This window comes from Gastrolobium bilobum, unplaced genomic scaffold (genome assembly GCF_033153095.1).
Source record: "Gastrolobium bilobum isolate Gb01-03AN ecotype WA unplaced genomic scaffold, APGP_CSIRO_Gbil_v1 utg909, whole genome shotgun sequence".
NCBI lineage: Eukaryota > Viridiplantae > Streptophyta > Magnoliopsida > Fabales > Fabaceae > Gastrolobium > Gastrolobium bilobum.
Window position 1 is genome coordinate 1,065,914 of NW_026895707.1, and position 27,581 is coordinate 1,093,494.

General features: G+C 35.2%; 2 protein-coding genes across 6 annotated transcripts in view; one reads left to right on the top strand and one right to left on the bottom strand.

The window, feature by feature from the left end:
- Positions 1 to 3,978: 3,978 nt before the first annotated feature.
- Positions 3,979 to 5,849, bottom strand: LOC133293461 (cytochrome P450 76T24-like). The gene is made up of 2 exons (XM_061492047.1): positions 4,953 to 5,849; positions 3,979 to 4,590 (listed from the first exon to the last, which is right to left on the bottom strand). The coding sequence occupies exons 1-2, from the start codon at positions 5,847 to 5,849 to the stop codon at positions 3,979 to 3,981; spliced, it is 1,509 nt and encodes a 502-aa protein (XP_061348031.1).
- A 6,633-nt stretch (positions 5,850 to 12,482) lies between these two features.
- Positions 12,483 to 27,581, top strand: part of LOC133292387 (putative acyl-activating enzyme 19) — a 32,751-nt gene continuing 17,652 nt past the window's right edge. For 4 of the 5 annotated variants that reach the window (XR_009748915.1, XM_061490789.1, XM_061490804.1 and 1 more), the window contains exons 1-5: positions 12,483 to 12,865; positions 13,572 to 14,057; positions 15,713 to 15,909; positions 16,315 to 16,518; positions 25,917 to 26,630. Coding sequence is in view for 4 of the 5 variants with exons in the window: in XM_061490789.1 (XP_061346773.1) it covers positions 12,520 to 12,865; positions 13,572 to 14,057; positions 15,713 to 15,909; positions 16,315 to 16,518; positions 25,917 to 26,630 (1,947 nt within the window). In the remaining variant the exon portion in view is untranslated. The remainder of the gene's footprint in view (positions 12,866 to 13,571; positions 14,058 to 15,712; positions 15,910 to 16,314; positions 16,519 to 25,916; positions 26,631 to 27,581) is intronic. The other variant, XM_061490796.1, reaches the window with a different exon arrangement.

The following is a 27,581-nucleotide window of genomic DNA, read 5'->3' on the forward strand; positions in this document are numbered from 1 at the left end:
AATAAAATATATTACAATCATAAAAAAACTTACAAAATCTTCAAACTAAAAATTATATATTTTCCAAATAAATTTTTAAAATTAAGTTTTGAATTGATTGTTTATACAATAAAAACAATTTGAATAACATTAACACGAAAAAAACAACTCACATATGCAACATTCATTGCTTGAATTAATTTATCTATTGGATCGAAATCATCATTAACCACATTAAGCACAATGTGCATAATATTTGAATAGGGTTAAAGATGTATTACTTGGTGAAAGTTAAATTATTTTTCCAAAGGCGCACGTCATGCGGGCAATAGCAGTGGCAGTGAAAAGCCGATGACAGGGATTTCCTTCCTAGGGAAAATCCAAGGAAAATAACAAAGGGCTAAGCTCGAAATAAGAGGGGTGGAATGTTTCTTATGCTATACTGTTCATTTCTAACCCAAATCCTTTTTAAGGATAGCTTATCAAGCTATGAGCCTATGAGTAGGATAAAATTAGTTAATAAAATCAAATTATCGTATCATAATGACTTATCAACCAATGAATAAGAATAATAATATACTTAGATTACCAAAAAAAGAAGAAGAAGAAGAATATACTCTTATTTGCGATGAGCATAATTTTCGGTAGGCAGGTGTTGTATAACGCTGTTAGGACGAGCTGCGATTAATGGTAGAAATTTAATTAGAAGGAACTTTATCAGGGGAAGTGATATACTCCTAACAATACTCATTACCGATTTAGCACTTGCGGCTAAGTAATGGCTCAACTACCCTTATACTGTTAATACGAAAATTGCGTTTAAGTAAAAATTATTGAAGTATTCTTTTCAAATCATGCTAGGGAACTTCGAGAAGACAATGAATTAGAATAAAGTGTTGTAAAGGATTTTAATTTTACTGTCATAAGTAATTATGAAGTTCAAATTTAATAAAAAAATTCTTGTAATGTTTATTCTCCGAGAAAATATTTTTTCCATAAATGATATTTTATGGTCATAAGTAATACGAAAAATTCTTGTAATCATAATCATATGTACTTCGTGTTTTGGGCTTTTTCACCCTTTTGCCCCTTATTAATTAATTAATAACCATTTTGCCCATGATTCGAAACTATCTATCAATCTGCCCCTCTTTAATCGACTACCTTGCATTTTTAATCGACTAAACGGTTGTTGGGAGATTTAATCGACTAAATCTCTCTACTTAATCGATTAAAATCATACTGACTTATTTTTTTTTTGTAAAATATGAAGATTTAGTCGACTAAATAGGGAGATTTAGTCGACTAAATAGGGAGATTTAGTCGACTAAATCTCCCAGCAGCCATTTTTTGTCTGTTTTGGTCATTTAGTCGATTAAAAATGCAAGGTAGTCGACTAAAGAGGGGCAGATTGATAAATAGTTTCGAATCAGGGGCAAAATGGTTATTAATTAATTAATAAGGGGTAAAAAGGTGAAAAAGCCTCGTGTTTTGTCCATAAAACATTTTCTCCGAGAAAATATTTTTTCTACTAGTGACTCATGCCATAAGTGGGGTCAACAAAATAGTAAAGAGAAAAAAAGCTATGTGAGACCCACTTATGCTATGAGTCATTAGTAGGAGAAAACGATTACCCATTACAAATTTATATGTATCAAATAAATGGTTTTATCCCTTGAATATTTTATTATGATTAGTATTTTTCATGTTGTATGAGATAATTTTATCTTCCGTATACACATAAAAATGTATGTGGCCCATATTTTTTTTTCTCTCACTTTCACATAGTCCAACATGACCCTCACACACTTTTATGTGTTTAAGAGAATAAATTATCTTCTACAATATGAAAAATATTAATTTCTTTTTATTAATACAAATTATATTATTAAAGAAGTCAATGTCCTTAATTAGTAATGATAAAATTTCAGGCCTTTAATAAATTTATAATTAAAATATTTGTTCGTTAATTACTACTTCACATAATTGAAGCATTAGTTCATTATACAAGTGCTGATAAATGATGCCGGCTCAATTGCGAATTGTCTAATTCAAGCATGATCAGCTTCAGCACAAGACTAACTCATCATTGCACGTCTTTGGTTCCATTTGTTGAGTGCAATATTTGCCATATAATATATGAAGATGGTAATATTTGTAACGTCATATAATATATTAAAGGCGTGCTGGATGTATGTAAGGGTGAGTGAAGCGTGGAAAGAGAAGATGAGGAAACTGGTGATATTTGGAAAAGAAAGGGAAACAACGTGACTTGGTATATATATGTGTGTGTGTGTACGTGTGTGTGTGTGTGTTAGTCAACGGGAGAAAACTCATTTAGATTATAGTGTTACTGGGTGGCAGAAATGTTATATATATGACGATGAAACTGGAACATCAACTGCATATGAGAGTCGCATGCAGCATGCAGCATGCATTAGTCTCAGCATTTGAGCAATTCAGATTGTTGATCCATGCATCTGGCTTAATATGCACGCGCGCTAAATATAGCTTTAGAATCTAGCTACAACCGACTAGTAATCATATATGGCAAAATGAATTCTTATGTTGCAGTAAATTGTTAATCTCATGTCACTCTCAATTCGTAAAACGTGCCTAATTTTTTTTTTTTTTTTTCAAAACAACTAGTGGGACCCAGCTTGCTTTTATGTGCAGGAAAATTGGGTGATCTCCAGCTACAGTAGAAATACAAAGCCCAATTTACAAAAAAAAAAAAAAAAAATACAAAGCCCATCATGTATTATGTTGCGATTACCAAAATATAAAAATAAAAACAATAAAACATTGTGATATATAACCTAATGTAATAGAGATACATATTCCCTTACTAATATCTTATGTGATCTAGATTTAATTTTCACGAAATATAGTTTTGTGGAGAGGTGAGGAAATTCAATTGTGATTAAGTCCCGACTAGAAATTAGTTTCATAGCCAATTCAAAAAACTGAAACTGGTGGGGATACGAAACTAACTCATTTCAAAAAGATAATTAGGGTCGTTATACAAAATAAAAAAAGAGTAAAGTCATTTTTGGTCCTTAACAAAAAACTTAGTCCTCACTTTAATTCCTTACAAAAAAAACTAGTCTGATACCTACAAAATTCAAAGTGTACTCATTTTAGTCCTTTTGAGAGACTAATATGAGTCTTTTTTATGAATACCTGCTTAATTATTGTCCGTTTAATGTATATCTGTAATACCTGCTTAATTCCATCACAACTATATAGTAAGTATTATAAGAGTGGATTTACTTGCCCACCATATTCCTGGGAATTATGATTCGAGGAACAAAAAAATTTCTCCTCTACCAAACATCTCATTAAAGAAAATTAATGATGATAGCTTATGAACACGTAATAGAAAACTTAATCCAATATCAGTTTAATATATAACAACATTGCAAAACCAGATTTGACAAGTTTGATATTCAAGTATTTGCAAAACCAAATTTTTAAGTCACAATTTTTTTTCTAAAATTGGAGAAATTTTGTTGTATCATTAGAAACCTTTGCAAAATTTGGGGAACAAAATGATACATAAGGCAGCTAAAGTATTTTTATTAGAAGGTAAAATAAACACATTAATTAAGTTTCTAATTAAGAATGGACTTTTGGATAGAAAAAAGCATAGGAAGTGATAAAAAAAAATATAGGTGAGTAAGTGACTTAGAGGGAAACCACAAGGGAGTATTTGAATTTTTTTCCAATTACTAATGATAAAAAAGAAAGAAAGAAATATTACAATTGGCGAAACTTGGGGGGGAAAAACCTAAACAACTCCAACGATTGAAAATGAAATAGGAAAGCACAAAGAAATAAAATTCAAAACATTTATAATTAATAATGACCATGTCATTATTGAAGAAAATATATCTAATCAAAATGTAAAAATACCACGTCATGTTTTACTCGCGAAGACTAAACCCAATCATCTATTGGGTTATTCCGTAGAATTTATTCGTGTATATTTAATCTTCCTCATTGTTGGGCTTGAATGGGAATCACTTGGAGAGATTGGGCCTTATGCAAAGTAAGCCCATATTTCTCAGACATGTCCATGTCTGCTGCCTTTAGCCCATTAGCGAGCTTCCAATCATAATCACGTAGAAGAGAGGCCAACACAATATGCACAGTCCTAATAGCCAATGGCAATCCGGGGCATATCCTTCTTCCAGCCCCAAAGGGAATCAACTCAAAGTCTTGGCCTTTAAAATCAATCTCACTCTCCAAGAATCTTTCAGGCATAAATTCATTTGGGTTTTTCCAAATACTTGAATCTCTCCCCATGCCCCATACATTAACCAGAACTTGTGCATTTTTAGGCAACATGTAGCCACATAGTTCAAAATCAACTTCTGACTTGAGTGGCATTATGAATGGAAGTGGTGGGTGCAAGCGAAAAGTTTCCTTCACTACTGCTTGTAGGAAAGGAAGCTTTGAGATATGTGATTCTTCAAGTTGTTCACCTTTGACAAGTACCTCTTGAAGCTCTTTTCTAACTTTTTCTAGTTTTTCTGGTTTGTGTAGCAACTCAGCCATCGCCCATTCTACTGTAATTGATGTTGTGTCTGTTCCAGCCACAAATAAATCCTGAAATGATTAATTAGTAAAATCATATGATAAGATGAAATGCCTATATTTGACTTAGTAAGAAATTGAGTAATTTGTGTTCTGTTAAAAGAAAATAATAATAGTAATATATAAAGTTTAGTTTGTATATACAAGCAAGACGAGAATGTATCCTCTTGTATGTTATTTAGCATGATTATGTCAAATGAGAAATCATATTATTCATGATAGATGAATATCGACGAGGGATGAGAGAGAAAAAATATTGAAATAGAAAATAACAAAATTGTCGCTATTAATCTGACAAAGAATGATTATGATCTTCTCAATATATAACATTGTTACGTCAGTTAATTAACACATGAGAAGATCAAGATTCTCACCAGAAATAAATGCAAAACATGTTGACGGCTCACTTGTGAATTCTCTTCTAGCATGACTTCCAACAGAGATTCTAGCACGTCATTGAATGCCTTAGTTTCATTTTCTAAAGATCTTAAGCGCAATCTTTCTTCTATAAGACCATCAAAAAACGCAATTAACTTTCCAAAGTAACTATTCATTCTTGCACGAGCACCCTGTGGATCAAGCACGCGAAAGATTGGGAAATAGTCCACAACATTAGGCCTTCCAAGGTCTTCCGTGATACCGGAAACGATGTCCTTGAACTCTTGAGACTTGTCAGAAGTGTAATGAGCCAAATCCATAGAGAAGAAAGTGTTTGATATGGAATTAAGAATGGTTGTAAATGAAGCCTCACCAATATTCAAAGCTTTACCTTTCTTGCAACTTTCCTTAACATAATCCAGCAATTCTTGCACCATCCTTTGACGAAGAACTTGTGTAGAATCAAGTTTCTGAGAAGAGAGTACTTTGTTAACACAAACTCTCCTGAGGATCCTCCATTGAGATGAAGGAGGCATCCATGCCACTGAAAGTTGGTGGTGGTCAAGTGCTCTTACAGTATCTGGAACTGTCCTATTACCGAAGATTTGATAATGTTTATGAAATACTTCTTTGGCTATTTGGGGAGAGGAAATAACTATGGTGGTTATGTTGCCTAACTTGAGACTCATTATAGGTCCATAGGTTTGAGAAAGCTTAGTAAGTGACTGGTGGGGTTTGGTGCCAAGTTCCAAGATGTTTCCTATTATAGGATAAGGACGAGGCCCTGGGGCTTGTTTGTGAGATTTGGTGCTTTTTCTACCTAAGCTGGAAATAAGGACATGAATGACTGCCAACAAGACAAAGGAAATAAAGAGAAGTATAAGGTAGTCCATGGTTCTGTTCTTGCCTTCAAGTTTTTCCTTCTCTAACTAGTTTCTTTTATATAGAAGAAATGTTGTTCTAATCAAAGGTCATAGAACATGCCCTGCAAAACTTTTTTTTTCCATAAATAGAAGAGAAGTTGACTTATTTGATTGTCCCGTTCTAAAATTGGGATATATGCATTTTTTTTATGGGTTTTATAAGAGTTATGTTGTAGGAAAAGTGATTGTGTTATGTTATAGAGATTCGTTTTGCGTGCCGAAGTTTTTTTTTTTTTTTTTGCTGCGGGCCCCACAAAATGTTTGTGTGTAGTAAAATTTTTATGGTCATGTTAAATGATAGATGATAAACCCTTTTTTTATTTAGTCCCAAATCCAACTTGATAATGACTACTTGGCTTACTTATAGTTGCTACTTTAAAACTCGGACCGATCATCTACTCGATCAATTGTTCAATTGAAGTCAATCGAATTTTAAAATAATATATAATAAATATTAAATTATTAACATTACGTCAAAAAAATAAAAGTGATCTAGTGATAAGCTTTCTAATTCTCAAATAAGGAAATTCAAGTTCCAATCCTGTTTGCTTGCAAAAATGGATCTGATATCCAGCTCGAACTGGTGTTACCGAAACCCGGGTCTCATAACTAAGTAAGCTAGAACTTGATACACTCAATATTTAGATAAATATATAAAATATACATAATATATATATATATATGGTTGATTAAAAAAATTTAAAATGTTAGAAACTAAAATTTTATAATATATAAAAAAACTAAATATTATCATGTTATGTAAAATAATTAATTTATGTAAATAAAATGTTATAATTTATCAATTTATCAATAATTTTTAAATGAATTGAAGTTTTTAAATAATATATAGCACTGTGTTATTTTAAAATGTGACTCGAAAATACACGACCCCTTTTTTAAAAATTTGAATAACTAGAACATCCTTATTTACAATGAGAGTATAATGTTCGGCAGGCAGGTTGTCTTGTAATAATTGTAGGACGAGATGCAATTAATGGAAAGATTATGTAATTAGCAAGGAATATGAGTGGAATATGAATTAGAATAAAATGTTGTAAAGGATTTTAATTTTGCCGTCATAAGTTATTATGGACTCTAAATTTAATAAAAAAATCATTAAATAATGCTTGTCAAAAGTCACTTGTACCATGTGTTTGTCCTTAATTATTATAAATTTATATGTGTCAGGTAGATGCTTTTATCCTTGGAATATTTTTATTTATATACATATTTTAATAAAGTCAATGTCATTAATTAGTGATAATAAAATATCGGCCCCTTACCCAATTTGTAATATAAAATATTAGTTCATTAAATAATTCCCACTCGTTCAGTTGAATTTGGCACCCATGATACTCGTTTCAAATATGTGACGACACATGACGCCGGCTCAATTGCGAATTCTATAATTAGACACACTAATGCACGTCATGGATACCATTTATATTTCTATTGAATGCAATCGTACGTTATTTTATAAGATATGGTCAGGTGTCTTGTCATCTTGTGGAGCATTGTGACTCAGAAACTCAAATAGATTATCCCTCATGAGAGGACGAAGTTATCCGTGCATCATGTGACAATGACTGTTCATACAGATAATATATATGTGACTATCAAAATGAAATATTAATACTCATCTAGCATATAATTATTCTAACCTAATCAACTAACATATAGTTATTTTAACTTAATCGGTAATCTCAAGATCGAATCTGAATACACTATATTGAAGATTGAATCTGAGTATATTATACTGAAACCCTAAACTTACATATTTTTTTAAAAAGATCACCCTCTATAACCTACTTACACTTTTAACCTTGTAACAATTAAACACTTCTGTTAAGTCCACATCCAAATCCGTTAAGTGATCATGTGATGTAACAAGTTCTAAAGCTTGTTGGAAGCAAGGGGAGGATAGGAAAGCAAACGATCGTGTGAGACTCATAGAAGCACTCTTTTTGTTGATTAGTTGTATATAATTGTAGGGAAATATTTCTCTTCAGTAACAGGAAAGAGAATTATATACTGTAGTTATATGCTTTTTAGAATACAGTGAAACTGTATCTTAAAAAACATGTATCATTTGTAGATAATTTCTCTACAACGAGATTAATAGAACCTATAATTGTATTGTGTCCGGAGACCAATACACCAGGAAGAAGAGAATGGTTTTATCTAAAGAAGAGATTTGAGGAACTGAAGTTTTAGAGCCTGTTGTATCAAGTACGTGATCAATTAACAGATTTGGATGTGAATTTCACATAAGTGTTTAATTATTGCATGCGGATAGCTAAATTGCTTCAATTCAAAGTAGAATGAAGGTGGTCTTCTGAAAAAATGTGTTAGCAAAAAAAAAAAAAAAATCGTCAGCTAATAGCCATGGACTATTTGACATTTATCCAACTATTCTCCTTTGTAAATAATGCATAATCTATGTCCAGGTCTTTGGCCTTAGCAACAAAGACACACAATCCCCCAAGCTCCCACCAGGTTCTCCTTGTTATCCTATCATCGGAAACATAGTGCAATTTGGCCAACCCAAATGTACCACGTCCACGCACTGTAAGATAGGCTCTATTACAATATTACCAATTGTGTTCATTTCCTCTCAAGCTTAACCAAAAAAATATTTTTTAAAAATTATCAAGTATTTTCACATAAGGATGTGTATAATAATTATTTTTTCTCTGGCTTTTTTATTTTTGTGCTTAGAAAAATATTTGAGAATTTGATAACAGTTTTTTTATTTTATTTTCTATGAGAAAAAATGTGTATTAATTTAATAAAGGGAAAAATTCAAAAATCCTCGTATGGTTTATTCTTTTATCACTAACCCTCTGACACATTTTTTTTCTTATTATTTACCTTTTGGCGCAATTGGATCTGCGGAAGTATAAAGACTATTGTGGTTTGGAATGCGACAAATAATCATCATTCTTTGTAGGGAAAAGTGTTTGTCATTTTAAATGTCATAACACTCTGTCCTTTTAAGAGAGAGACAGACATAGAAAAAAAATTATTTAAATCTTAAATTAAAAAAAATCATCCACTTTCTCTCTCTCATGATTTTTATTTTTCTGTGTCTATCTCTCTCCTAAAATGACATAACTTATGTCATTTAAAATGACAAACACCAAACCCTTCTTTGTAATATTAAATTATAGGGAAAAGTGTGTGTCGTTTCAAAGGATGTAAAATTGTGACATTTTAAGAGAGAGAAAGAGATAGATAAAAGAGGAGAGAGAGTTGACAAAAAAATTAAAAGGTGTGGATTCCACTTCTTTGTGAGAGTAATGAAATGATATAAATTGTGTCATTTAAAAGGATAAACATTTTTCTCTAAATTATAATATCATACATCTTGTTTCGCAAACCCACAAGGAATCTCCTTGTGTCGATGTGGTGAGTGGTGACCCATTTTGTCTCTACTACTACAGAATCTCCTCACTTCACGATCAAGTCTCCTTTGTGTCACTACACAATCAAGTCTCCTTGTTGAAGATGGATACAAGTAAATCTTCCAGACTATTCTTTAAGGGAAAGGGAAGGGTGTGTGGGCACTCTAAGATTTTATTTTTTTGAGCTCATAGTAACAACATTGTCCGGCTGATGACTACAATGGAGCTGTTAATATGCACACTAAGAAACCAAAATCCTAGACTTTTTGGACTCTTCTCATATACTGAGCCCAACAATACCCCCCCCCCCCCAATTTTTTTTTTTTTTTTTTTATCAAAATTCACCTTCAAAATTGAACTAATTTGCCTATTTAACCCATATTTTGCCCACATAAAAAAAGAACAAATCTATCATAAACAAATATTGGAATCTAAACTCATTGAGACAGAGAAAATGAAATAGCTTTTTTTTGTGTATAATAATTATTTTAATTGGTTTATCGCTTCGCTAGTCGCGACTAGTCCGATTCGAGGGCGGGTCTCGGGATTAAGGCTTTAAAACCCCTCCCAAAAATGATACAATGTCAGGGGAAGCCCGTGGCGGGAGACCACCACCAATGGACTAAGCTACACCAACAGTAACAAGTGAGTCCGACCATGTCTCAACCCAAAACCTTAATGCATTGGGTTCATGGGTCCTTTCACTTATATATTTTTCAATTAGTCCATTCCTAACCAATGTGGGACTCATCACACTTGAATATCTCAACAAACTCCCCATGAAATCCAACATTGATAGCGTCCCCTCAACCGATTACCCAAGGCCCAAATACTCAACCCGCCTCATGACCAATCACCAAGCTAGCTCGAACCCAACCCGACTCTGATACCAATATTGGGAATCATTCTCTCACCCCACCTGCTCAGTTTCCTACCAACTACCATCGTTTGCTCCAAATGAAATAACCTCTTTCTCTAATCCGCTATTGTCATTTTCCACCTTAACGTACATGTAGCATATACAGTCTGGCTCCCGCTACCACTACATGGCAGCTCATACAAATAATAGTTGAAACTGAAAACCTTTATCTTTCAAACACACAACATAATCTTGATTTAACCAACTAATTCCTCTTCGTTTTGCAGAGATGAGCACCCTCGTAAATGATAAACATTCATGCTCTGCCAAATAGAAATTATTCATCGTACCACGGGGAAACACAAATTCTTCTTCGTCGTGCCATAATCTTGATTAGTGCTTTTAATGTAAGCAAAACACAGGTAAAATGGGAAAGTTAATTAAAATTTTAATGGTGTTTGTAACTCCTTCGTCAAATAATAATAATTCAATCATAAACCCACTCTAAAACATATAATTCAATCATATATTATTACAAATAACACCTCAAAATATATAATTCAATCACAAATTATTACAAACAACACACCTATATATATAATTATTATAAACAACACTTCAAATTAAAATAAATAATTTTCTACCAAAATAAATAAATAAATAATTCAATCATAAAATATTAACAAACAAAGTTCGAAGACATTCCAAATATGAATGTTTTCTTTAATATATGATTATTATTAATAATATTTTACTATTAAAATATTAAATTTACCATTGACATTATAATGTTTTTCCTATAAATAAAGGCTATAGCAGTCCTCACCAAAAAAAAAAAAAAAAAAGGCTATAGGAGTCATTTGTCATTGCTTCAAACTTGAGAGAAATCAAGTAGTGAAGAGTATTGAAAAATTTAGAGAAAACTCTACAGGGAGAGAAAAAGAAAAAAAAATTGGAAGTAAGAAAACATAATAAGAAGGAAAGATAAAAGAGAATACTAAGAGTGAGGATAACTTCTTTTTTCTAAAATATAAAACCCATAGAAGTGTTACTTTGTTATTTTATTTTATTCTTCCTCTTATTCCCCTAACCAGTCTTGTTAGGATACCATGATCCAACTTTTTTATGTTATTTATTTTAACAATTTATACTTTTCACTTTATAAATATATGCACACACACATTCTAATTTTATATTTAAATAAATTTAAATTTTACAATTTATAATTAGTGTACATGTGCGTAATAACATATATGTTAAAATAAATTTAAATTTTACAATTTATAATTACTCTACATGTGCGTAATAACATATATGTCAATAATATCATATATATATATATATCCAAAATTATTTCCAGTTCCCCCTCTCTTTCCATATCGGGAAAAAATAGATAAAGTAAACATAAAAAAAGTAGAGAAAATATTTTATCCAATTTTTTTATTTTTGATATATCGATCATAATTATCTTTTTGATGCAAGTATTTTATCTAAATTTTAATTTCTTTATGTTTAGTTAAATTAATATTTAGCCATCTATTAATTGATACCATAAAAAAAATGAAAGAAGTATGAGGAGAGAAATAGAGAGAAAATGTGCTATTCTCCACCTTAGATGTGAAAAAGCAAAAAAAGAACACGAGCGAAAGAATATCGACCTAATATTGGTTTAAAAAATATATATAAGTATGAAAGAAAAAAAAAGAATATAATTAAAAAATTTCATCAGTGTTGGAAGATTCATCCGCAGAATCGAAATTAAATTAATAAAGTAATCGAATAAATTAATGAAAAATAAAATAAAATAAAATTGATCAGCAATATTTTTTTTGGGTAGGTTATACTATAATTCTATTTATCTTTTTTGATGTCTCTTTATTTACTATTCTGCAATACAGTTAGATCAGAAGCGGAAGATATACTTACCACTAAAAAAGTTTATCACTTTTACAACTAATTTAATCATTGTTGATTTTTGTCAATGTAACGGTTATAATTTATTCGAAATTATTGGGTCGTATTTATTAATTAATTATTAATTTTCAATAAATTCAAGAAATTATAATCGTTAGATTGAAGAAAATCAACGGTGATTAAATTAGTTACAAAGATGATAAACTTTTTTAATAATAAATATATCCTGCCCAGATCAGAATCTTAGAAAAAAATTATAAAAATTAATTGAGATTATGATGTTATGAAAAAAAAAACAGTAAAAATAACTTATTCGATTCTATTTTATCTATTTTCTATCTTTCTAAGTTAATTCTTCTTATTCTATCTTCGCGTGACATAGAAAACACTTCATTTCAGTCTTAAGGTAAGGTCTCAACACCTCTTGAAAAGAAGAAACAACACCACCGTAACTCGGAACCAGATGAACGATGAGCGCACGGAGAGGGAGACACAGTATTGCTGCGTTTCCCACGAGTTCTTCCGAATTGCGTCTGCGAACCCTAACAAAATCGCTGTGATTCATGCTTCAGGCGTGGCCAACCTTTCCAGAGAACTGCGCCGCGAAAATGCCTCCTCCCCCAACTTCAATGGAGACATTGCCACACTCTTAGAAAAGAGCGTGGAATCCACGTCCCCGCCACTGTACTATGGGGACCGTTGCTTCACTTACTCTCATCTCTTGAACGCCGTTCGTTCCCTCAGCTCTCGCATCCGCTCTATCCTGCTTGGTGCGGATGACCCTCACTTGATCAGAACCAAACCTCGTGGTTCGTTATTCACTCGACAATGGAAAATTCAGTTTGTTAGTTAGATAGTTAGTTAGTTTTCAATTGTAATTATAAGATAGATAGTTAGTTAGTTGCTTATATGTTAGTGACAACATTGGAGATAAGGTCATGTGGATGTGGAGAGAGAAAAATTCAAGGGATCCATTCCGGAGGGGAAGCTAGTTTAGGTGTGTTTGGTTGGAGGAGTTTTGGAGGGAAAGGGTAATTTTTCGTTTCTAAATTGAGAAAATTATGAAATGTTCATAAAACTGCTTAAGGGATGATTGGAAGTTTACAATGATAATCTCTCATTTTATACTTCTCATTTTAATAAGTAATATTAAGAAGGGTAGTCCTTGGAGCGAGTGATAAGGTTGCTCCTTTGTGACTAGAAGATAACTGGATTCGAGTCTAAGAAACAGTCTTTTTACAAAAATGCAAGGGTAATACTATGTATACTCAATTCTCATCCTAATGCCCATAAATTCGAGGAGCCTTTATGCATGGAGGTTTGCCCTTTTCCCTTAAATAACTAATATTAAGGAAATATGTGGTTTCATTTTATCAAATGTCCACTGTCTAGAAGATTTTGCAAATGCCTGACAAGCTGTTATTCGATGGCTCGTAATCTATTAGTCTTTTATATGTCGGAATGGAGAAACATATTGTGCTTGATGCTGAACTGGCAACCCATATTCTGCTTCAGGTAAAAAGGGAAATGTTCAAACATCTGAGTCCTCAGAAACTGTTGAGCCTAGTGAAGAGCCAATGGCTGATTCAAGTGAAGAGTATAGGCCAAAGATAGTGGGAATGTATATGCCTCCTTCTATTGAATATATTGTTGCTGTTCTTTCTGTGCTGAGGTGCGGGGAAGCCTTCTTGCCTCTGGATCCTTTTTGGCCAAACGAAAGGATATTGTCAGTTGTTTCTTCTTCAAATGCCGATCTCATTATAGGGTCCCGATCTTCATTTGGTAAAAGTAACTTGGACCAGCTTGATGAATCCCATTGGCTGGTTAAGTCAGTTTGTTGTCCTGTTTTGAACTTCTCCATTGAAGAAAACCTTCGAGAATGCAGCTGTCCAACAGATTTGGCATGGCCTTGTGCCAATGAAAAGCAGAGATCATTCTGTTATCTGATGTACACTTCTGGATCAACTGGAAAGCCTAAAGGAGTGTGCGGCACTGAACAAGGTAACTTGTTACTGTAGATTGTTGCGACTGTTATTATACATAAAAGTAAGATTTCTTTACTGAAATGTTACATGGTTCATGCAATTGTCAGTTTCCTAACTTTTTCGTTTTTATGTTCTACATGCGAGAAGAAGCATATCATATTAAGCAGTTTTTTCTGACTTTTTTCCCCCAGTATTCTTTAATATTATGGTTTTTGACTCTTAATTAACATAACCTATTATTATGATTCTTACATCTTTTAACATCCTTATTGGATAATTGGATTTTTAAAATCTTGTATTGAGTAAAACAATGTTCAATATTTATAGTTCTATCATTTTGGTTAAAACAACATCCTGTTTTTATGTATTCTCCTGTCTGAAGAAGAATTCAGTTTTATGCCAGGGAGGTCGACCATGGTGGTTATATAGTATATACCTACTGTTTGATTTGATATGAAAGGAAACAAAAAGACTTGCAAATAGTCTTCATTTAAATAGAAAAAGGCCCATGATACAATTCTATGAGAAGTTCTATGGAAGGCTCTTATATTATGAGAAAGGAGTTCATATCGCATATATTTGACCTGTAAAAGATATGTATTATGGTCATGGAGCAACAATTAGTATGTGAACTCATGGAGGTGTAACATAAGATTGTCCTGTAACAATAGGTTTGCACCAAGGATCAACTTGGTGTTCATACCTTTGTATCTTGGTATTGGACATACTTACAGGGTACATCCCAAAGTAAGAGCCTTAATGCATGTTTTTTGTGAATGATGTAGTCCTAGTTTATGGGTTGTGACTCAGAACAAGTAAATTCTAAACTTGAGTTGTGAATAGAAGCCTTGAAATCAATGGTTTTTGGTTAAGTAGGGAAATTTTTTTTTATACGGAGTACAATTTCAACATGAAGTGGAAACGTTTTGAAGGTGAAAATTGAGAACCACATCATACAATAAGTTGCAAAATTTAGGTATCTTGTATCCATCCTACAAAATGATGGGAGATTGATGGAGATGTCAAATATAGGATTCATGCTGAGTGGATGGAATGGAGGAGTGCTTTAGCTGTAATTTGCCATAACAAAGTGCCTATCAAATTCAAAGGAAAGTTCAATGCGACAAATATAAGACCAATGATGCTATGTGGTAATGAAGAGCCAACAAGAGAATTTTTTTTTTTAAGATAATAATGTTGAGGCAGATGAGTGGATATATATGCAAGAAATTATAAGATTGGGAACAAATGTATCTCGGAGAAAGTTTGAGCAGCACTTACTAAGGAGAAGATGATGGAAATTCACATAAAGTGGTTTCTCATGTGAGAAGACTAATAAATAGTACAGTGAGAATAGTGGATAAAAAAAGGAAGATCTAAGAGAACTCTAGGAGAAACCATTAAAAGAGACCTTGTTCTAAATACTTTTATCAGAATTTTGGTTTTTGATAGAGCCCAATGGTGTCAATTGATCCCTGTAGCCAATCCAATCTAGTGGGATAAGGATTGGTTGTAATTGAATTTTTTTTGTAATTTGTCGTTCAAAACAAATAAGTTTCTCTGTAAATTATCTGATTTTAAAATAAAAGTTTCTGATCCATAATAATTTTTTTTTTATGTCTATATAGTATATACTGTGTTATGTCACAATTTGTGTTGCATTCTTGTTAGGTCTTTCAAATCGCTTTTTATGGATGCAAGGAAAGTATCCTCTGAACGGACAGGAACTATTGTTGTTTAAATCATCAATTAGCTTTGTTGACCACCTGCAAGAATTTCTCAGTGCTATTTTGACTGCTTGTGTGTTAGTTATTCCTCCTTTCAGTGAGCTCAAAGAAAATTTATATTCTATAATAGATTTTCTGCAGGTATGGTGATTCCTGATTAAGCTTTTGTGATTTATGTATTGCCATTATTCATCTTTTACATCTGTAATTCGTTGAACTTTTGTTGCACATTTGGCAAGAACTGCAGGTTTGCATTCGTTTCTAACTAATGCTTATCAACAACCTTTGGGAGTTTAAGTTTTTAGCTGTATTGCCAAATAAATTCCCATTATGTTTTTGGTAACATTATTGGAAATGCTGTTTTGCAATGTTTCTATGTTTGTAGATAATAACTTAAACATTGTTCATAAAGACTGTAATTTATATTTTTAAATATCACATATATTTGAGAAGTATTCTGTATTCTATTAGTCTCTATCAATTAGTAATAAAATTATACTTTTTTTAATTGCTTATCTTTGCCAATTACATTAAATGCTTCTGTAGGCTTATTTTGTTAATAGGCTTACGGCTGTTCCATCACTAATGAGGACAATTCTTCCTGGATTGCAAACTGATGCTGACATGCGGGTTAAAGGTTCACTGAAATTGCTTGTGCTAAGTGGTGAAACTTTTCCTTTGACCTTGTGGGAGATGCTTTCGACTTTATTACCAAAGACATCAATCTTGAATTTATATGGAAGCACTGAGGTTAGAGCAGAAGACTATCTTCTAGACTGAGTTTTTGCAAGAAAGTTTGTAATTTGTAATTGCTGTCTGGTTCCTCTTATGAGATTCTTTCACACGCTATTTGACATAGCATTTTATTCTTTTCCATGTGTGAAGGTAATTTCAAAATATTTCCTAGCTGCTGCCTTGTTTTCTGTTCTTGTTTTGTTACTGGCTTACTGGAATTCAATGCTCATATAGTCATGTTTATGAGATATTATAGACTAAGTGAATTAATTGGAAACAGAGTTGCCACACTTAAAATTATTATTATTATTATCCTACTGGAACAGCTGCTCTGCCGCTGTAATGACTAATGACAAAATAAATGAAAAAAATATGTGAGATCACTTCTGTTACATTGACTCTTTTGTTTGTTTCCCCTGCCGAATCACTACACTTCTTTTAGGTAGTGAATGAAATCTGATAATTAAAGTGGTGGAAATGCAATTCCTTGGATGTGCTTCAGAACAATTTGACCCTATTTTCCATTGCATTCCATAAGCTTTTTGAAATATTAGAAGTTTCTTAGCTGGGCATAAGCATACATATTCTTACTATAATTTGTGACAAATGGAAAGTCACCATTAGATGCCCTTTTGGTCTTAACTTTTTACCATTGGAACAGAAGTCTGTTGGTAACGGTTACTTAAAACATTTTAGGTACAGATTATGATTACAAGGAGTCCCCTAGATTTTGTTTTGTTTTCCTTTACCCTGTAAAATTTTAATTGTCATAGATTTGAGGGGATTTTCAATGCTATAGGTAGATATTATGGGCCATCCTTTCTATTCATTTTTTAGAGAAAAAAAGAGAGAAAAGTATGTTTGAAAACATTAAAATTTACTGACCAATTTAACTTTTTATCTGTAATCATGTGTTTTTAAATAACAACTTAAGCTTTTGGGAGAGTTGGTTCTTGACATATATTGGTAGAAATTTAGAAATTGATTTTATATAAAAAATGCTTAGCAACTTTGATTTAAACTCAAAGAGAGAACCCCTATAAATTTCCTAGTTCGTCCCTTTTTCAATTAGATTATGCATTAAAATGCTGACATTATCTTTGAATATGCACCCTTTAATTATTATCATCGGCCATATGTTACAACGGGTAGCTAACTGTGTCATGAAAAAAAAAAAAAAATAGTGGAGGTGAGTTTATTATTCTAAACTAGACAATGTGCTTAGATTGGTTCCATAACCTCAAGGTCCATCTAACTTACTAATTATGCACGGGGAAAAACCATGAAGACTTGGAATTTATAAGCAAAGTACAAATAACGAGAATAAATTCAAGCACAAAAAAAAACCACTCCCCGTTAAACCCGACTAGCGAGTGTGGGGTGGAGGAAATCCTTGTACGCAGTCTTACCCTCGCATAATTGCAAATAGGTTGTTTCCTGGATTCGAACCCATGACCTTTCAGTCATGAAGGAACAGTTTTACCACTGCTCTGGTTCACCCCCTTTAAATTCAAGCACAAAATTTTAAGAAATTTAGAGAATAATGGAGGGTTTGATTAAGATCTGGTGGGACGGTTTGATTTACAAAAGTGGTTAGGCAAATATCATCCTCTTGAGAGTAATGCTTGTTGGGCTTTGATTTATCTTTTATTTTCATTTATTTTAGAGTAAATACCCTTTTTCGTCCCTGACAATTTTCACGAAGCCCCTTTTGGTCCCCAACAATAAAAAAGGCTCATTTTGGTCCTTAATTTTACAAAAATAGGACCACGTTTATCCTTCCGTTAGTTGGCATCCAACGGCCCAACTAACGGAGCACACGTGGAACGTTAGTTTACTGAGTCACTGTTAAGTATGCCAGCGTGGAAGTAATACGACGCCGTTTTGAACATGCCTTATGTCTTCTTGGAGTTTTGGACAGCTGACCCTTTCATGAAGGCCCTATTTGGTCCCTGACAAATTTATCGAGGCCTTATTTGGTCCTTAACACTAAAAAAATGGATATGAACACGGAAGTTGCAAGGCTATCATGACCTCTTTATATTCAAATTGTCATTTGTCTTTGACTCTTACCTGGCATTCCTCCTCCTTCTCTCCCACCTACCCAGACTCCAAACTTTTTTGTGATGAAACAGAATAACCATTTTTATAACCCTAATTGAGGAATTCAACCATAAAGTAGACTATCGATAAATATATGGCTCCAAAACTCCTTTCAAGGAATCTAACACTTCAAAAACCCAGTAGACAATTCATAGTTGAGTGATTTACATTATGCCTGCCTAGATAATAGATGAAAACCCCTGCCTCCATCTCATGCCCAAGAAAACAAACAAGGTAGCTATTACGCAGCAAGGTCTTTGTGTGATATTGATTAGCATTTACTAGCTTCCAGAAATAAAACGATAAGATTAATATCAATTGGTCCTTATTAGTATCGATCAGCATAGCATTGTTGACTTTACCTTTTTAGTATGCATTAGCATTTTTATTGGCCTTACCTTTTTAGCATTTCAAATGTTGTTATAAATGCCACAATGACTGAATGGAAAACAACAAGAAATTACTTCCTTCCAATCATTCTCTGATTCTCTTCTCTCTTCTCTCTCTCCCAATCAATCTCTCATTCTCACCTCTCTCTCTCTTCTCTATCATTTTTATTGCTGACTGGAATGCATCTCGATGCACCTATTGCCACTTGGTACCAAGGTAAGGCAGCAAATAACCTCCTGCCCAATTGGGATGCATTTGTTTGTACTATCGGTCGCCTCCTTGGTCCCTCTGAGTATGAGAATCCCACTGCCCTCCTCACTAAGTTGTCTCAGATTGACTCCATCCTCGATTACCTAGACGTCTTCAAGAACCTTGCCATCCAGTTTCATGGTCTTTATCAAGAGTGTTTATGTAGTTTGTTTATCTCTAGCTTGCAACTTCGAGTGCGTATGGCGGTCCATGCTCATCAGCCTGTTGACGTGCATGATGCATTTGCATGGGAACACATGTATGGGCCTCAATTCAATGAGCCATTCCTCAGCAACCGCCTATTTCAGCAGCCACCCAAGGCAACACCAAGCCCGACAAACCCGGCTGCTTCCCAATCCCTTTTCACATGGCCTCCTATCAAATGCCTGACAGAGGTATGACACAACAAAGGATTATGCTTCAACTACGACGAGAAGTTTGTCAACATGGACGGTCTTTTATATTTGGAGGGTCTTTGTTACATGGAGGATGAATCACTACCGCTCGAGCCCATCGAATCAAATCCACCTAAACCATTCACATGACGTGTCTCGACTTGAGGACAAGCTGCATCTACATAGGGGGAGGGAATGTTACGCACCAAGTTTTTCGCGTAATATCAATTAGCATTTATTGGCTTCCATTGATAAATAGATTAGATTGGTATCAATTAGTCATGATTAGTATCAATTACCATTAGCATTTAATGGCTTTACCGTTTCAGAATTTCAAATCTTGTTATAAATGACACAATAGCTGAATGGGAAACAAAAAGACATTACTTCCTTCTAATCATTCTATTCTCTTTTCTATCTCATTCTTGCCTCTCTTTCCCTTCTCCTCTGTCATTTCTTTGCAATTCCGCCACCCCTCTAGAAATTCACTTAACAGTAGCCATCACATAGATGGTTTCTCAAGTCAGTGTGTTTAGATTCTGGAACAGTAAGTAGGTCAATTGAATTCTTCACTTGCCACTCCCCCACTTCAGAAGACAAACATTTTATGAATTATCACCCGTCCATAACAAATTCCCTCACAATCTTACATTACATCTCAATATTTTGCATTTCAGGATTTTGAACAAAAATGAACTGTATTGATTACACTGATGCATGTAGCACCATCTTATATACAAAGGCCATTACAAGGAAGTAAAGCTACCTTTATAACAGAAAAGTAACTAATCCTATTGTTAGAAATAATATTAATTTATTATTATTAGAATAGTCTAGAATAGTCTAGATTGTGGGCTTGGCCCATTAGGTCATCCCATTAGGTCTTTTAGTCTCTATAAATAGAGAGCCTCCTTGTAGAGACTTACACACTTGAATATACAATATATTTCAGATTCAATTTGGTATCAGAGCTCTCGATCTGAGGGCTCTGCTTCCGCATATATATCTTTTCCTTTCTTTTTACTGCCGTGCATCATACCGGCAACCATCCTTTCACACCTAACCCTTATTTAGTCACAAATTTCTTGTCCTCAACCTCGTATCATCAGGAAAAAGATCGTCAGCCTCCGTTCATCGCCGGAAACCGCCACAAAACCACCGTCCGCCACTGTTCACCGCCGTCAGACTGCTTTTCCGGCGACTTTTCCGACCAACCACCACGCGATCAGGAGCGGCTCAGGGAGGCGACCCTGTCTGTCCAAGCCGCGTGTTGATCGGAGCATCCACGCGCCGCCACGCGCCGGTGGAAGTCTCCGGCGGCCGAACCACTGTTCCGGCGCGTGAGCCACCGTCCGGCCACCGTTCAAGGCCGGACCACCACCATCTTGCTCGCCTCCTCACCCTCTTTCCAGATCTGGTCTCCGTTCGTTGTGGGTCCCATCCGTTTGAAAGATATCAGTGAAAAACCCGTTGTTTGGACACTTTTGTGCAACGTTTTTGCGCGATTTCTTGCTTTCTTGTAGTTCTTTGCTATTTTCTGGTCATCTCCTTTTATTTTGTGATGGAGGGCTCAAATAATGCGTCCAAAAACACGACTGGCATCATCTCCGGTACTACCCCATCTCCATTCTTTTCTCGGGCCAGTGATTCCAATTGGAACAGTGGACGCGGTCGCAGACGTGGCCGCAGACAGAGGCCTCGTTGCAATTATTGCCAGAATCTTGGGCATTTTGAAGAACGCTGCTATAGGAAGTACCCTCATTTGAAGCCACCGTCTGCCAAATTTGCTCAAACTGATGTTACGCCACCTTCAACTGGATTAGTAACTCTTTCAAGTGCCGACTATGAGGCACTTCTCAAGAAGGTTTCTTCTCAGCATCCTACTCAAGACACTGGTAATCATGTTGCTTGTTTTTATCAATCATCTCTTGGACCCTGGATAATAGACTCAGGTGCTACTCATCATCTTTGTGGTAATAAAGATCTCTTCACTTCACTTTCTTATTCTAATAACCTACCCCCTGTCACTCTTGCTGATGGCACTAAGGCTCCTGCTCGTGGAATTGGGGAAGCCAACCCAACTCCCCTTTTAACTTTGAGTTCTGTTTATTATATACCTGGCATTCCTTTTAATTTAATCTCTGTTAGCCAGTTGATTCATTCTCTTTCATGTACTATTACCTTCTCTAAACAATCCTTTTCTATGCAGGATTCGGGTACGGGGAAGACGATTGGAGCAGGCGTTGAGTCACGAGGTCTCTACTATCTGATTGCACCACCTTCTCCAGTAGCCTGTTCTCTCACAGAGTCTCCTGAGCTAATTCACAGCCGTCTGGGTCATCCAAACCTCTCCAAGCTTCAGCATATGGTTCCCTTTTTATCCAATCTTAAGTCTTTAAACTGTCATTCTTGTCAGCAAGGAAAAAACACACTCGCTCCTCCTTTGCTAATAGAGTCAATAAAAGAGCTGATGCTCCTTTTTCTATTGTTCATTCTGATATTTGGGGTCCGAGTCGAACAACGTCTGTTTTGGGTTTTCAGTATTTTGTCACCTTTATTGATGATTTCTCCCGTTGCACTTGGGTTTATTTAATGAAAAATCGTTCTGAGTTATTTTCAATTTATCAAAAGTTTTGTGCAGAAATAAAAACTCAATTTGGTGCTTCTATTCAAATCTTGCGCAGTGATAATGCAAAAGAGTATGTGTCTCTTGAATTTTCTAAATTTCTGGATACACAAGGGACGATACACCAGACTACCTGTCCCCACACTCCACAACAAAATGGAGTCGCTGAACGTAAAAATAGACATCTAGTTGAAACTGCACGTACCCTTCTCATTCATATGAACGTCCCACTCCGTTTTTGGGCAGATGCTATTATCACCTCATGTTTCCTTATCAACCGCATGCCCTCTTCTGTGCTAAATAATGATGTTCCCCACAGTATTTTGTTTTCCGGAGCACCTTCTTATCCTCTGCCTTTACATATTTTTGGCTGTACTTGTTTTGTTCATGATCTTACTCCAGGTAAAGACAAGTTGACATCCAAGGCCTTCAAATGTATTTTCCTTGGGTATACACGTTTTCAAAAAGGGTATCGTTGCTATTCTCCTGATCTCAAGCGTTATATCGTTTCTGCTGATGTCACTTTCCTTGATCAGCAGCCTTTTCACTCTACTCCGTCTCCAGTGTCCCAAGTTGATCAGGTCCTTCCTGTTCCTTTTCTTGACTTGTCTTTACCAGCTGCAGGTGACCCTATTCCAGAGGAGCAACCAATTACCTCCATACCTGCAGATCGTCCTCTCCTCACATACCAGCGTCGTCAGCCTGCACCTCCTCCGACTTTGCCTCTTGATGACTCATCGCCCTTTCCCGTCGGCTCTTCTCCTCCGGATCCTCCATCATCAGAGACTCCTCCCATTGCCCTTCGGAAAGGTATTCGATCCACTCGAAATCCTCATCCCCTTTATTCTTTCTTGAGTTATGACAGACTTTCTTCACAACATTTTACTTTTGTTTCTAGTCTCTCTTCTGTTTCCATCCCTAAAACCACAGGTGAAGCACTATCTCATCCAGGGTGGCGCCAGGCGATGCTTGATGAAATGCAGGCACTTCACTCCAATGGCACTTGGGATCTTGTTCGTGCTCCTCCCGGGAAGTCTGTTGTTGGTTGTCGATGGGTGTTCACAGTTAAAGTTGGTCCTGATGGCACTGTTGATCGCCTTAAAGCTCGCTTAGTGGCCAAGGGATACACACAGATCTTTGGTCTTGATTATGGGGATACCTTTTCTCCTGTTGCTAAGATGGCTTCTGTTCGCCTGTTTCTTGCCCTTGCCGCCATTCATCACTGGCCCCTTCTCCAACTTGATATTAAGAATGCTTTTCTACATGGTGACTTGCAGGAGGAAGTTTATATGGAGCAACCACCAGGTTTTGTTGCTCAGGGGGAGAGTTCTGGAATGATATGTAAACTTCGGAAATCTTTATATGGCCTGAAGCAATCTCCTCGGGCCTGGTTTAGCCGCTTTAGTTCAGTTGTTGAATCCTTTGGATTAATCAGAAGCAAAGCCGATCATTCTGTCTTTTACCGGCATAGCTCTTCTGGCCAGTGCGTTTATCTCCTGGTCTATGTTGATGACATTATCATTACAGGCAGTGATCAGACCGGGATTGATCAGTTGAAAGAGCATTTATTCAATCAATTTCAGACCAAAGATCTTGGCAGACTTCGATATTTCTTGGGGATCGAAGTTGCACAGTCTAGGCGGGGCATTTCCATCTGTCAGAGGAAGTATGCACTGGATATCCTAGATGAGACTGGCATGTTAGGCTGTAAACCCATTGATACACCTATGGACCCCAATGTTAAGTTATTACCAGGACAGGGGGAGCCACTGCCAGATCCTAGTCGCTACCGCCGACTAGTTGGAAAATTGAATTATCTTACTGTGACAAGGCCAGATATCTCCTTCGCAGTGAGTGTTGCAAGTCAATTTCTTGATTCTCCCTGTGACTCCCATTGGGATGCAGTTATTAGAATTCTCCGATATATTAAAAAGGCGCCAGGAAGAGGTTTATTATATACAAATAAAGGGAGTTCAGAGATCTCTAGTTATTCAGATGCTGACTGGGCAGGTTCTCCTTCAGATAGACGATCCACCTCAGGGTATTGTGTTCTCTTCGGAGGAAATTTGATCTCTTGGAAGAGTAAGAAGCAAACTGTGGTCGCCAGATCCAGTGCGGAGGCAGAATATCGGGCAATGGCAAATGCAACCTGTGAGCTCATCTGGCTGAGTCAATTGCTGAAGGAACTCCATCTCTGTGAACAAAGGCCTATGAAGCTCATTTGTGACAACCAAGACCAAGCATATAGAAATTGACTGTCATTTTGTTAGAGAAAAGATCCAGTCAAGGGAGATCGAGACAGCATTTGTCAATTCCAATGATCAACTTGCGGATGTATTCACTAAAGCTCTTAGAGGTCCCCGAATAGATCATATTTGTAACAAGCTGGGAGCTTTAAAAATTTCAACGTAGAGAATCAAAATATAGAGAAAAATTGGTAGATATGTGAAAGGCTGAAAACATATTGTTCTTTATGGAGTGAATTTGATCAAATAATTGACTCCACTTTGCAGGCTTGAAAACACACTGAATTATGGACTAGAGAGAGTTTGAGCTGTTAGATATGTGAAAGGTTCTCCTTGGTAAGCATTTTTGCAGACTTTCTTTTTTTAGTGTTAAGGACTAAATAGGGCCTCGATAAATTTGTCAGGGACCAAATAGGGCCTTCGTGAAAGGGTCAGCTGTACAAAATTCCAAGAAGACATAAGGCATGTTCAAAACGGCGTCGTATTACTTCCACGCTGGCATACTTACGGTGACTCAGCAAACTAACGTTCCACGTGTGCTCCGTTAGTTGGGCCGTTGGATGCCAACTAACGGAAGGACAAACGTGGCCCTATTTTTGTAAAATTAAGGACCAAAATGAGCCTTTTTTATTGTTGGGGACCAAAAGGGGCTTCGTGAAAATTGTCAGGGACAAAAAAATGGTATTTACTCTTTATTTTAATATTACTAAAATATTAACAATGAAAATTATGAATTTTTTTGGACTGACAGAAGAGGTTTAAGGCTTGGTGTGGAGAGGGGAAGGATGGGCTAAGTTGAGGCAAAGAGGTTTTGATGGGACGTGATCCTGGAATTTAGTAGCTCCCAAAGGAACTTGGTGCCACTTGAGTTAATTACATTAGATTTTGTCATGAAGCACTCTGTTGCACCTTGTCTTTTGTGTCATTACTATTGTCTAATGTATTTGTTTTCTTCTTTTATTTCTGTTGAGATATATAAAAACCATTAATGTAGCCCTCACCCAACAACTTAAGCTTTTGGGTGAGGCTACATTAATGATTTTATATATCTCAATACGCCCCCTCACACGAGAGCCCACTGGGCTTGAAGGGTGGACAATGCACAGGCCCACCTACCTGTGCGAACAAAGAAATTCCACTTGAAAGAAAGTGGGGGGCGGCGAGGATCGAACTCGAGATACGAGGCTCTGATACCATGTAAAGAACCAAATTAACCCAAAAGCTTAAACTTTTGGGTGAGGCTACATTAATGGTTTTATATATCTCAACAATTTCTAATGTAAATTATGCAATTTGTTCGCATGAATTTTTGTAATAGTTGTTGTCTTATTGCATTTTCTTAACTATTTGTATGATTGTCATTGGCTAATGCATTTCTTTTCCTTTTCCATTTTTTTAACTAAGGTCTCTGGTGACTGTACATATTTTGATTGCAAAAAGATGCCATTGGTTTTGAAGGAAAACAAGCTGACTAGTGTTCCAATAGGTTTACCCATCACTAACTGTGATGTGGTGCTTCTTGGTGAAAATGGAGCATCAAATGAGGGAGAGCTATATGTTGGTGGTTCTTGCACTTCTAGGGGTTACTATAATGAATCTAGCATAATGTCTGATGCATTTGTAAAATTGCCTCGTACTGGAGATTCTGTTAATGCTTGCCGAAGCCAATTATACTTTAGAACTGGTGATCTAGCCAAACAATTACCAAGTGGTGACTTTATATTTTTGGGAAGAAAAGACCGCATTATAAAAGTCAATGGACAACGTATTGCTCTGGAAGAAGTTGAAGATTTGCTAAGGGAACATCCATATATAAGTGATGCGGCTGTAATTTATCGAAATAATCAAGCGGAGCTTGTGCTCCTGGAAGCTTTTATAATATTAAAGGACAAGGAAAGATTGGGTGAATTATTAATACCTGCTATCAGAAGTTGGATGATTAACAAACTTCCATCTATTGTACTTCCTAACCGTTTCATCTTTACCGAATCATTTCCTGTTTCTTCTAGTGGTAAGGTTAATTATGAGTTGTTGGTTGGCTCGGCATTATTAACAAAGAATGTCAAGGATAAGGTTGGTAACATTGGCTGCGTCAATCTTCTGCAACTTATTAAAAAGGTATGGTTTCATTATTTTATATGAGAATTTATCTTTTGTGTATCAAAACAGAGATCACTTTCTCCTTTGGTCTTATTTTATTGAACTATATTAGTATTCAAGAACCAGAGGGAAAATGAAAGTAAAGGAAAAAGTTGAGAGAGAAACAAGATAATTGTATTCTCTGAATATTTTGTAATTGAAAAACTGACTGAACCTTCTAAAGTTCTGGTACGTATAGGTAGCAGTTGAGCTAAGTCCCTAACTAACTGTGCCAGCTGGTAGCTGGTTAACTGACTAACAGAACCTAGGAGTTACTCGAGTGTTGTTCAATACAGTCTAACAAGATGTATTTTGTAAACCCAATAGTCATAGTTGGACAAAGTGGTGAGGAAGTGAGAGAAAATGCTGGAGAGAGAAGAGAGAAATCTGAGAATGAAGACATGATTATTCTGAGAATGCATACAAGATACAGAGAGTTAAACAGGGTTCAGAATATAAAGGGGAGAGATCAGACACAATGATGAATCAGCAATACTAACCAACGTAACAAACTCAAACAGAAAGGCTAAAAAACAAGGGAAATATTCCTGTAAAACCAGGTGTAGAACAGAGACACAACCAGCACAGTTAACACTAGTGCAGCAAACATAAATGTACATAATACACTCTAATAGTATGCATGACTGGATATCATAATCTAATTTAATTTTTCCACTCTTTCGTAAATCTGTGATTAAGAGACTCTATGCTCTGGTTTTGTGGCCTGCCTCTTTAATACAAAAAACCCTATAGGGCGTTTGGTACAAGGATTTTTTCCGTATTTCTGGAAAACTGATTTTTTCTAAATTTTTAATTTTAAGATATTATCGTAAACTGAATATAAAAATCATATTTCTTGAAATTGAGATTCTCGGATAAAAAAAAATTTCTCCTCAACCAAAGGTCCCCTAAATACGTTCATGCTCAGTG